Below are 13,522 nucleotides of genomic sequence, written 5' to 3'. Positions count from 1 at the left end.
AAAAGGCCAGAGTTTTGGGGTTTTCTTGGAATTGTTTGGTACACACAAATATACTGAACATTAGCCTTACACTCATCACAGTCGGCCAGGCTCACAGTATACTGTACCAGCATAATCACCATTTACCGTTTTTGCCAGTGTCCTTCTTGCTTTCTTAGGTCCACATCCCACAGATTCAGCGTCTTGTAACAGACTCAATCAGTCTCCATTAAATCTATTCCGGTAGTATCATGTTTTTTTCCTCTTCTTTCCTGATGTAATAATAGCCCCCACCACTCCTTAATTATTCATGTTTTAGTAATACAATCCAAGTGAATGGTTCAAACGTTAGTACATAATAAAACTCCTGAGGCTTCGCTTTTAATTTAATTCCTCCGTTTAAATTAATTTTGGGGCATGCTTGTACTTTTAGCTTGCTCCTCTGCAGAGGGGAGGGGGTTGGGAACGAGATAGAGGAGAGATGGAGGAAGGAGAGAGAGATGAAGGAATGAAGGCTTGCTCAGGGAGATGGATCTCCTGTAGGTGAAACACCAGCCATACAGGTGTTTTTGCCTGGTGATGGCGCTGAATGATAGAGTGAAAGACAGAGGCATAAAACGACAGAGGTAGGTGATAAAGAAAAGTCCAATACGTGTCTCTAATAACACAACCACACTGGTATTGTCACACACAATAAAAATATTGAGTCCAACAATGGCATAATGCTAATAGGGAATTAGGATAGACACAAAAAGTATTGTTTTGGTTTAGGTCATTGAATCTCTCTCTCTCTCTCTATATATATATATCTCTCTCACACACACACATACACACACACACACACACACTATCCATACAGAGTCTCAGTGCTGTTGCCTTGTTAGACTTGAGCTTGCAAGGGACAATCAGGTAGAAGTAAGTGGACACTGAGAGATCGAGAGAGGAGAGAAACAGAAGGGTGGGCCAAAGGGGGTGGTAGTAGGTATATAGAGAATGAGATTAGTGAAGGTTGGAGGCATACGTGGGTAAAGGGACGAACTGGAGTGCAGGAAGGGAAAATAGAAAAACCGTGCTGATGCTAGGGTGTGGAAGCACATTGAACCCCCGTCCGTCATGGAGGCATTTCCATTTCTCTGTTCTCACTACTCTATTAAACTGTTTGTGTCCTCTAACAGCGATGTCTGTGCAGGGTCGGTAATAACACATTACAAGTAACACACAAGTAAAAAATTACTTTTCATGTTTGTTTTTTACCTAGTTTTCCTCTGTTCTTTACTCAAGTATATCTTTGGGTGAGAAATGTACTTGTTACTTTGCTACATTAGCCATATGTTCAACATTCATTACAACTAGTCTGCTCTAAATGCTGGGATTGAGTGTAGGGGGTAAAGTTTGCAAGGAGCATCTCTACTGCAAATGCCAAGCTGCCAGCTGCCTGGAAGAAAAAGAAGCACCACCTGTCTTTTGACCACAATGTGATGATGACGAAGCACAACCCAGAACAAGAGGAAGCTTCCAGTTACAATCCTTGGCAAAAAAATAGCACACTTTTTACAGTTACATGATAAAGTGTGTGCGTGCGTGCGTGTGTGCGTGCATGTGTGTGTGCGTGTGTGTGTGTGTGTGTGTGTGTGTGTGTGCGTGTGTGTGTTAGTGGTTGTAGGGTCCCAGACCAATCTGCTGTTTTGCCTCAGAGACAAACCACTCAGTGGTCTCCATTGATCTGTGCCCCTCCACCACAGACACTCCCAACCTCACTGTGTATGTGTGTCTCTCTGTATGCATCCCGTTTTTTTTGTATATGTGCTCACATGTACATGTGCTGATGTTTTATAAATGATGAACGGCTGAGTCATTGATGACCTTTACCTTTGCATTACAATTTTATGCATGTTATGAGACCAGATTTATCTGCTCCACAAGGTATTTACGTACCACAGTTTTTGTTTTGCTTTGTCTGTAGCTTTAACTGTGTGTATTGTTTTGTGTGTGTGTGTGTGTGTGTGTGTGTGTGTGTGTGTGTGTGTGTGTGTGTGTGTGTGTGTCTGTGTCTGTGTCTGTCTTTTTTTTATTTGTTCATGTTGGGCAGCCACAGTGGGAAGAAATTGGGAGCTATGTGCCTATGTGTGTGGTAGGTGGGTGGGTGTGTGTGGACGGCAAATTTCTTCACTCAAAACACTCCTTCATCCCACAGCCATGCTTGGACTACCTATACACACACACGCATACGCACACACATGCACACACACGCACACACACAAACGCACAGAGTCACACATGGCTCAGCTTGGCGGATGTAGGTTGTAATTACGGGGCCCCCTGGCCACTCTTTCTCTTTGTCTTTCTCCTTCCCTGCCCTGCTGTCCTCTCCCCTCTTTGATCTGTTTCATGTCACCAGCTCTCTCTCTCTCTCACACACACACACACACACACACACAAACACACAGTCTATTTTTTTCTTACCAAATCCACCTTTTTTCTGTCTGTGCGTCCCTCCCTGTGTGAGTCTGAGCGCTGCTCTTTGTTGTAGCCAGTGTGCGGTCTCTAGTTCACACTGGAGTCTCTTTTCTGGACGGTTTGTTTTAAAACCTTCCCTTCTCCTCCATCACATTGAACTTGATACTTGGGGATTATTCCCTTTCTAACTGACCTTGTGTTGGCATATGAATGTTTCTCTCTCTAGGTGTGTTTTGATAAGTAAAGGCTGACTGCTTGTCTGTGAGAAGAAAAACAAAGCAGTTTGTGTCAAAGTGACAAACAGAAGAATTTAGTGGCTGCACATAAGACACACACACACACACACACACACCCAGCCACCCACCCACCCGTTTGTACCCTCATTGAAAGTGCATTCCCCAGCCCTTAACCATCACAACTACATGCCTAACCCCAACCTAACTTACCCTAACCCTAATTCTAACCGAACCATTTAAACCAGCTGAAGCCTCAGACAGCGCTTTGACCGCACAGAATGTCCTCACTTTCCAAACATGTCCTCACTCCTGAGGTCTGAAAATCAAATGGGTGCTTGCAAAGATGTACACACACACACTTGCTTTCTTTCTTGTGCCTGGGAGACTGAGGGAGGTATTCTTGATGAGATCCCACAGCAGTTATGTTGAAATGAAAATGCATTTAGGCTGGTTTAATCACTGCTATAATCGATGTTCTCCCACCTTTAATGTGTGTGTGTGTGTGTTAGTTTTCAGATAATTTGTTGATATGTCACTGTCAAGGCTTTTTTCTGGTACCTTGTGTCTGTGTACCTCCTTTCTGAAATTTCTGATACTTGTCTTCTCAACCCCTCTGCGTCCGTCCTTGCCTCTTTTCTTTCCTGTTTGTTTCTGTTTCTTTCTTTCTCTTTTGTCATTGTGTCCTCGTTTACTTCCCTTTCTTTGTCTCACTTTATCTCCTTTACCTCTCTGCCTTTTTCCTCCTTTTCATCCCCTCCGTCTCTGTCCTTGACCCACGACTGGCAATATTGTGTTTCTCTGGGGAGCGAAAGGTTTAACACATGAGTAATTATACTGCAGACACACTCTACCCAAGCTGCATGGAAGTTGGGAAGTGAATAACTGTATATACGGAAATACTCGCACCATCCTTCTATCTACATCTGCAAAATCGTATACAGTTCATGTTGTTCTTGAATGCTGTCAGGCCTCTTATGAAGACCTCAGTCAATCCATGTGAGTGTGATTAATACCATCAGATGAAATAGACAGACTGGATTTTGGTGCTAGAGGGAATGACAAAACTGCACTGCAACATTTATTAAATTGATTCACGGCTAAATGTACATTTTGCTTGACTATCTTGAAAAAGTTTTTAGATTCAAGTTGAGATTAAGGTCAAAACCACAGAAAAACATATAACTAAATCACTTCTGAATCAAGGCCTCAAAGCTGTTTGACATATGGTGATGGGATGTATTTGTTTACTGTACGTTATTAGTGTTTCACTCACACACACACGCACACACACACACACACACACGTCTGTGCATAAGAGTTCAAGCTCATCTCATAAAAGTCAAATGAAAATTCTTTTTGCAGTCAGTCTGAATGTACCTCCATGTTTTTGCCTCCTTACTTAGGACGAAGTGCCATTAGTTAGAGCTTGCATGTGTTTGTGTATGTTTATGCATATTACTTCTGGATATAGTATGTGTCTCTATCCCAGTGTGCATTCTCTCTCTCCATCTCTCTTGCCGTCTGTGCCTCTAATCCCCGAGTGTGTCACTAGTGGCAGGTCCAGGTGTTCTGCTTTGCTCTGCTCCTTCCCTGGGGACTCCTCTTCATTGTGTATGCCTATGTGTGTGTGTGTGCATGTGCATGTCTTCCTCTCATGGGGGGTTTAGGAGCTGTGAGAAGGGGGCTGTCCAGGATCCCGTCCTCCAGAAGGGAAGGGAGGGAAGAGGAGCAGTGGGTAGGAGGTACCCGCCTCTCACAGCATGCTCTTTTGGGCTTCCCCTGGGCAAAAGACCCCCCTCTACCATTCTCCATTGGGACTTTAGGAGCTTCATTGCCTCTCTGTGTCTCTCTTTCCCCACAATTTGCTCTTACTTTCTCTCCGTCTCTCCATCTCTCCTAAAATCCATCTCTTGGCAGCTTCTGTACCTGCATTGCTTCCCTTGTTTTGCTGTAGATGGAGAGAGATGGTTAAAAAAAAAACGTTTGTGTGTGTTTTTGGTGTATTTGTGTTGAATATACAAAAATAGGTTTGTTTACCGAAGTGTATGTGTGTAACAGTGTGTTTGTGTTTTGAACAGCGAGCTCCAGCTGCTTACATCACTTATTTATGGGTCCCACATACGCGTAGGTGAATGTAGGAGGATTTGTTTGTGTGTGAGTTATATTGTTGATACATCCCTAGATCAGTGACATCCATTTTTAGTGGATGTCCTGTGTTTAAAATGATGAATGCACACAGGAACATATATGATGTTCTTGCTAATTATCCATCATTATTCACAAGGTAGCACTAATAATGCTTTCAAAATGTAACTCAGCTATTGTTATTCATAACTACATGTATATTATTACAGTTCTGCGGGTGCTCGATGTGGTTATTTCTGTACGCATCCAAGGGTCTCTTTATGTGCATGAGTGTGTGCGCTTACGAGCGTGTGTGCATGAAGGTATGAGAAGTGAATCAAGTGTGTGCATATTATGTGTGTGTGTGTATGACTCAGGTGAATGTGTTTCCAGGTTAGCGAGTTGTCTGTCAGTCCATCACACCTCATTCTTAAAAATAGATAATGTAGCTGGCATGCACACAATGGACCGCACCAGTGTCTGTGTGTGTCTTCATGCAAGCATGTGTGCATGTGTGGTGTACTGTACACTGTGTGTGTGTGCATTGGCATGGTGTTTATTTAACACTCTGCCTGACCACCATTAATGCCTTGCTCTGTGTTTTGACTTGAGGTAGAGAAGGAAATCAGGAGACAGTAAGATAAAAGCCTTGTTGAGAAAGAATGTAGTTCTATAGTGTAAGAGGAAGCTGATGCCAGCCCTCCTCTACCACATGGTGTATGTTTTTTTGTGCAGGAGACAGACTGTGTGTTGTGTCATGTATGTGTCTGTTCATGTCTTCTGGCTCTTTCTGTATCAGTAGAAGCATGTTATAGTACACATTGTTGATGAATACTACTAATACTTAAACCTCGGGTTCCTAGTGACCAAGGGGTTAATGTACGTATAACATATAACAGGTTATCGTATGTCGTTCCCCATGTCACTCTCTGCTCATTTCCTGTCATATCTTTTTTGTAATCTATTTTATAAAGCATAAAAATCCCTTTAAAAAATACAAGCATTTTCTAATATGACCAGAGAATAAAGTGACTAATCACTGCCTCATACTTTCATCTGTTTTGACATCATTATCAAATCTTGATGGAGCTGTGGTGTGCAGTATCACCCTGATATTCGTCATCTTCTGAAAAATGAATTTGAATTTGAAATCCCCATTAACGCTTAAAAACTGTAGCAGGTAAAATATATTTTACATCAGTTTCAAAAGGTTGTTGAACAGCTTCACAGTCCAAGACCAAGCAGCTGTGTGTTGTATTAATTCTACATGAATATGAAAGACAGCTGGAAGCCTCAGACACTGTAAAGAACTACTCATTTCAAAGTCCACATGAACTTCATTAACTCTATGGCCTGCACTTACCTGTCTCTACATATTGGCCTGCTCTGTGTATGTTCATGTGCATGTTATGCACTGTTGATGTTTGTAGACAGCATATTACTGCGTGCTGTGTGGTAGCAACAGTCTTGTCATCTGCCAGCTCACTGTCCAGCCACCCCCATCCCATGCCCCTAACCTTCTGCACTCAACACACTCACACACACACACACACACACACCCACACACACACACACAAACACACACTGCCCATATGGAGCAGTTGGCGCCCAAAAGTGTCCAAGGCAGCCGAACCCATTCCCAAGGCAGAAGGTGAGGGTCCCCATAGCCTGCTTAGTCTATGTGTGTGTGTGTGTGTGTGTGTGTGTGTGTGTGTGTGTGTGTGTGTTTGTGTGTGTGTCTTTGTGTGTGTGTCTGTGTGTGTGTGTCTGTGTCTGTGTGTGTCTGTGTGTCCATCCATTGTGCCTTCAAGGACTCAAGCCTCGGACGGACTGCTGTACCATCCTTTCTGTCTGTCCTCGCTGTGGCACATGTGTGTGTGATTGTGTGTGTGTTTGTTCCATCAGGCTGCATCACCATTTGAGCTACAAGGACTGCAGCAGAGGACTGTGGGTCATCCGAGCACAGGCCAGAGTTGCAGCAATGTGCATATGTTTGAATTGCTGCACCCAGCCAACAGCGAATCATATTGCAGATGCATTTTGCAGACTTTTGTTTGCACCTTTCCTTTTCCTTGTTTCCTTGTTATTACTTTGGGTATTTTTTTGTAGAAAAAAGTTAAAAAGTGTATTCTTTGTAAGAGCATGAACTCGCTACACAACAGGTGGTTTCATCCAATATATATTGGATGTTATATAAATCATCCTATTGTAAAATTCTCATAATGCATGGCAACCAGTGAACTGTGCCAGCTTGTATGGTATGGTACTTTCTTGTCAAGCTATCCCATGTGTGGTATTTTTAAACCTTGTAGGATGGCGAAGGAGGCCAAGGAGTGGATGATTACTTGGATTATGGTCACTTATATTGTTTTGGATACTTACCTCATGCATCACACAAAAAGGAAGTAAACAGGAAAAACGCAAATCTTTTGATCCAGGCTGTTTCCCATCTACATGATTCATTACAGCAAAAGCATACAGCACCTATTACTTTTAACCTGCAGGAAGTTCTTTACAAAAAATTAAGATGAAGCTTGAAATATTATGATAAATACGTGCGTGGTATGCCTGTTTTCTATCAAAATTAACTCAGTAATGAATTTCACTCTGTGGTTGCATGTTCATGCATGTTTCTGTGTGTGAGAAAGTGAGTGTGTGCTGGGCTGCCCAGAGTGAGCCAAGGGTGGAAGTTGTTTTTCTGCCCCCTATGGTGAGTCTGGGGCTGTGTGTGTGTGTGTGTGTGTGTGTGCACGCCTGGGGCAGCCTGGGGCCGCCGGAGGGTGCCTGGGGAGCCTTGGAAGGAGGGATGAAGTAAGAGAGGGATGGAGGGATAGGAGGTCAGCAGGGGTCTAGGTGGGAAAGGTGCAGGTCTGGGCTGATGGCCAAACAGAAAGGTGGAAAGGAGAGGTAGGTGGTAGAATGGGGAGGGAGGTTTAAGGCAGGGAGAGAAAGCCAGACTGATAGGAGGATTAAAATTTGAGCAGGTAGACAGCAAAACCCAAGGTGAAAACATTCATTTCACTTGGGATAATGTCAGGAAGCAGGTTTCCTTGACAGAATTACATGTGTTTACATGAGCTTTTAATATTTGGAGCAACAACCCCGTTAGCATTAGCCTTAAAGTTTGGATGAAAGGTGTAATAAACCTTTGACAGTTCCTTTGGTTTCAAACTCAACTTTTTTTGGCGTGTGCAGTATGTTATGTTGAAGAAATTCAATTTATTCTGATAGTTAATTGCATGTTTAACATTTTATGTATTATTTATTTATAATGTTAGTTCTGAATTTTCTGAATGTAACTGTAGGTAGAAGGCAGTTTCAGTACTTGTAGTAGCAGTGCTGGGAGCTGAAATGTTTTTGCCGCTACCAGCTGAGCTCCTTTGATTCAAACATCAAAGCGACAGAAAAGAGAGGAAGCACAACATACATGGATTATTTTTCCATTTCAGGCATTTAGCAGACAGTGTTATCCAGAGCAAACTAATTAAACTAATATTCTTGAGTGCTGGTTCCATGTCAGCCCATTTGTTTAATCAATTTCATGGCAAAAGCCAGGAGAAATTTAGATATACTGTGCAATATTTCAAATTTGCCATCTGGTTTTCATGTGAATGGTTGATAGAGTTAATAATCATTACATCTGAAGATCACAGTAGTCTCTGAAATAAATTTTAATATGAGTTCCATCTTATAAGCTCTGCTGCTTTGATATATTTGTTCCCCCTGTGTGACAGTCATGACTAAGTTACTGAGTTTAGATTGCGGGAAGTTAATGTGGAGGTAGAAACATAAAGAGAAATAGATCAGCGTGTGTGTTTCTTCATTCGAGTCATTCGCCAAGGCAGTATCCTCCACACGTTGTCACACTGTCTATTACCAGAGACATGTGGGGAGTGTGTGTGTTGTTTTCATGTGTGTGTTTTCTGGTCCTTTCCATTTTTCATTACAGACCCCTGGGTTCCCTCCTCTCCTCTCCTCTGCTCAGCTCTCCTCCTCTTTTTTCATCTTTCCCTTCTCTTCTGGAGCTCAGGCTCTGTCCATCTGTCCCACAACCCCCCCCACACACCCCTCTGTCCCCGGGCCTGTCCAGGCCAAGACACAGGGGTGAAGGCCAACACCAGTAGGGGAGAGATTGTTGGAGAGATAGATAGAGGGACAGAGGGAGCGATGTCAGTGCTATAATGAGTAACAACATGAAAGCTAACGGGGGGAGGGAGGTAGTGGAAGCGGGATGAAGAATGAAGACAGAAGAGTAAAGGGACTGCTGGGGACAGAGGGAGGGATAAAGAATAGAGGGAATGGATGGGAAAGGAGAAGACTGCAGAGTGAGAGATAAAGTGGGAGCGGAGCTGTTGGGGCCCTGTAGTCCTCCATTCTGCTTCTCTCGTACATTTTCATTCGCCAGAGAAGAACAGAAAGGAGGAGGAGGAGGAGATGGGGGTAGGAACAGCATGTGTCGGCGTCCGCCTGCTCCTGCCTGTTTTTCCTTTTTCTCCAACCACTTTTTCTCCCTCTTTTTTCCCTCCAATCTCCCTCCCTCAACCATCCATCCTCCTCATCTTCTCTCGAGGATTCTTCTCTAATTTAACTTTTCATTGGAATTTTCTTCGCTCCCCCCTCCCCATCCTTCAGTTTCTCCCAGTTTGCCATTCGGCCTTGTCTTGGCAGGTCCCCTCGCGGGCGACTGACAAAGGCGCCGTTAAAAAGCCGTGTGATCCTCCATTTTAGCGCCAGCCACGCTAGTCAGAGGATTAGGGCTCTTTAATGACGCTAATCTCTCCTCCCCTTCTTTCTCAACACCACTCCATCCCCCCTCAAAAAGTGATTTCTCCCTCTTCCTCTGACTGAATCTCCTTCTTGTTCAATCTCCTTTTCTCTCTGTCTCTCTTCCTCCCACTTTCCCACCTCGACAACTTTACCATCAGACTAACTCATACTGGTGTGCACATAATGGTCCACATGTGTTCAGACCAGAACTGTGAAGAAACACTTTCACTGTTTTTTTCTGGGGGATTCATTTACTCCCCCCTCTTCTCTACTTGGCTTATTCTAACATGTCTTTGAGATGTAGTTTTTTGTTCTTTTTGCTCAACTACAGCTGACAATTTTTGGTTGAAAATGTCTTTGTGTCTGGTTGTTTGACTGTTGAGTGAATCCTGCTTTGCAGAGCCAGCAGACAGACAAAAGGTCATGGTGTGCATTTGTTTGAGACAGTACCACTAATCCTTCTCAGAAAAGACTTGGACTGTTGAACGGGAAGCAGTTGTGTCTGGATTGGTGTTTTATACACATTGTTTTTAGACACACTGTATCTTAACACCAGCCTTGCTCCATCTAGATGATACCTTAATTTATTACACCCGTGGATTCGAAACTTGTAAGGTGGATACCTCAAAAGCACAGAAAACTAAATGGAAACTACTTAGCTGTATTTCAAGTATTTGGTTGGCTTCATGTGCCAGGTCAGATGGCTGATGTTTTGATTTTTCATAATGTTGTGCTCAGTGTGTGTGGTATCATGGCTTTAGTTTTTGTGTAAAGTTAGCATGGATAGTGAATGCTTGCAGAACTAAACATTTTTGTTGTCTCCATCTGTCCAGCGTAATGTCCCATATGAAACCAAGCTTGTGTACTTGCTTCTGATTGGACTGAGGGAAATGGAGGAAGCTCATTTAGCCAAAATGACAGTAGCTTTGAGCAACCAGCAGGTTTCAGGCTTGACAAAAGTGCACGATGTCACTTCAGCTAGAATAATTCTGTTTAAACAAGGAGTGATACCAATGACACACCTGCTGCACTGTCACAAAGCCTGCAGAATTTCAATAATTACACACCCAGTTCCCTCATCGAGCCCCCCTTCATCTGATTGGAAAGAAACTTAATTAGTTAAATTATTTCTCAAATGCATCTCGAGTTATGAGCAAATGTGTGATAGGACGTGTCCACTTTAGATTTTGGTTGATATTTGCCCCCAGAGCATGTGCACCTAAATTGGTGAAATTATGTCCAATGCATTTTGAGGTACATGTTTTTGGTATTTGTGGCACCTCCATAAGTCGGCTCAAAACTCCAAATGACGGCCAAAAGATATTTTAACAAGATTTCTAATGATTGGACAAACCAGTTATGGACATTTTCCTGCTAAACTCTGGCCCTTTCAGAATCTTATCCTGAATAACAGCCATGTTATTCAACTGATCTTGCTCTTTTATAATAGAGATGTTATAGTGATATACAACAATGATATATGGCAGTACTGCAAAGCAATATCCTCATTTTGGTCTAGATGGAGTCAAAGTACATCAAGTTCTGTTCATTTTACTGTTTTTCCAATATTCAGAATGGTGACAAATCCATTATGGTGGACCTTTATGGTCCACAGGCTTTCTTGGCGCTAGGGCTGTGGCCTCTCTAAAATTGCATTTTTGGGGCTAAATTACAGCATCACCATCTGGCAGACTGGGCTCATTCTTCTTGGGTAGCAGAATCACATCATTTCCAGTTATGGGGCAAAGTTTCATGATTGTAGCTCATTGCAGCTCACAGCAATTTGAGCTGATGCAGCAGAAAAATAACAATAATAAAAACACAACACAAACACAAAATGATTCTGCCCCTTCAGGGCTTGAACTCTAATTACTTATTTCAAAGTAAGATTTCGAACAAGTGCGAACAGGGACAGGGAAAATAATAAAACTAAATTAATCAGAAATTAGTGTATTGTAATAGCTACATTATTTGTCAAAATTACACTTCTCCCCCTATTTTTCTGTTTTCCTTCCCAGATTTCTGCACCTTCTTCTCAAGTCTGCTCATCTTATTGTCTCTCTTTTTTATCTTCTCTGATTTATGTTTCACCTGTGCACTCATTTTAGTCACTGTGTGCTCTAGGATGACAACTTTTGTCCTCCATCCACCCTGCCTGCACACCATACTGCCATGCACTTCTTCATCCTCCTTTCTTCGTCCCCTTGCACCATTTGTCTCATTTACTCACTCACTCACTTCATGTCACCTGCTCTCTCTCTCCCTCTTGCCTTGCTCTTAAACCTCACGTTGATATCTCTATTCCTTATATTTTAGAACCTTTTTTATTTTCCTTTTTGCTTACAGTCAAATTCATAAGTCATGCTTTTACAATTTTTTTTAACCCAGACTCCCCTGCAGAGTTCTATTTGCTCATCACAGTGCCTACATTTTCTCTACGATCGATTCATCACAAGAATCTGTTTTCCACCCCCTCTGCAAGGCGCAATACACAGTAGACTACACACACACACACACACACACACACACACACACACACACAGAGAGAAGACAAACAAAACTGTGGTAAGAGTTGGTTGAGGTGTGTGCTTTGGAGAGGTTTCTAAAATTATCAGAAGAAACCTCTCTCCCTCAAAGTGTCTGCTCATGTGTTGGTGCGTCTGTATTGCAGAAATATTGACTTCATGATGAATTTGCCTTTTCTGCTCTCTCTGTTGCATTACTCTAGTTTCTTTATTTTCTCTCTTTCATTTGCTGCTTCTCTGGTTGATACAGCTATCAGATTAAAACAAGGAAAAGAGCCTCCCTTCTTTCTCCACCTGCTCTCTCCTTTGCGTGTTTCAGGCAAATGCTAAATTGCCAAACTTGTACAGAGCGTACGAAGAAGAACAGAGCAATATCAAGCATAGCATTAGCAATAGCATTATTCAGCCCCTTCTTTTGTTGCCTCGAATCCGTTCTGAAGTCTCTATTAAAGGAGTCGTGGCCTTTTTGTCGCCTCTGTGCCAGACTACACAGGAGGGGAAAAAAAGTGGGAGAGACAAAAAAAGGAAAAGAGCAATGCATAATCTCCTCTGTATGGCAGATAAAGGGAGTGAATATCGCCATCTTTCCGCTCTGCTCTCCACATCTCCTAATCGCTTTTCCGACGTTTCAATCTGCCAAGGCCCTAATGCAAATATGATGAGGCGGATCTATGTTCCTTGGGGATGGGAGGAGGGATGGGAAGGGAGGGGAGGGATGGAACGAGGGATGGCTGCAGAGGGAGGATGAAGGGAGAGAAAATACACTCTGTCCTTATTTCTGAGTTCCGTCGGGGATACATAGTTCTTGGAGCTTTCTATTTAGATGTTGCTGCTGCCGGAGAGTGTCTCTCTCTTTCTCATTCTCCCCTCTTCTCTGCCATCCTCATTTTCCTTCTGTATATGTGTGTGTGTAAGCAGGATAAATGTGTTTTTTGTTTATATCGTCTCTTTCTAACATGAACTCCCACAGGCCCCCTCTCATGCCTTCTGCCTTCCAAGAAAAATGTAATGTAACTTCTTCTTAATCATTTTAATGCTCACTGTTTCACCCCCATTTTTTTCTGTCTGTGCTCGCCTGTCTCTATTTTGCACATCTTATCGCTGGGTACAAAATATGTATTCTTGTTTGTCTTCATCTTTTTGTTTCTTGTGTTTCCTCTCTGTCAGATGGTGATGATGACACAGCAGGACTGTCCTGGGTGCCTTCCTCACCCTCCAGTAAAGATGTGGCGTCACCCTCACAGATGCCCGATGGCTGCTGTGACCTCGGCATGGCCACTGGCGGCGAGGAGGAAGGAGGCGCTGGTCTGCCATACCCCTGCCAGTTCTGTGATAAATCCTTCAGGTATGATTAGTTCCCCAAGATGCTGCCGGTGACATCTTTGTTCACCGACGCACATGGTGTGTTGTAGAAAATAAGACTCACGTGATAGT

At 43.0% G+C, this 13,522-nt stretch overlaps 1 protein-coding gene across 1 annotated transcript in view; it reads left to right on the top strand.

Annotated features, from left to right (window-relative positions):
- znf423 (zinc finger protein 423) overlaps positions 1 to 13,522 on the top strand; it is a 160,323-nt gene that overhangs the window by 64,059 nt on the left and 82,742 nt on the right. The window contains exon 4 of the mRNA XM_041938722.1: positions 13,256 to 13,433. Within this exon, the coding sequence (XP_041794656.1) occupies positions 13,256 to 13,433 (178 nt within the window). The remainder of the gene's footprint in view (positions 1 to 13,255; positions 13,434 to 13,522) is intronic.

This window comes from Chelmon rostratus, chromosome 6 (genome assembly GCF_017976325.1).
Source record: "Chelmon rostratus isolate fCheRos1 chromosome 6, fCheRos1.pri, whole genome shotgun sequence".
NCBI classification, from domain to species: Eukaryota; Metazoa; Chordata; class Actinopteri; order Chaetodontiformes; family Chaetodontidae; genus Chelmon; species Chelmon rostratus.
This window is presented reverse-complemented; position numbering and strand designations above follow the sequence as displayed.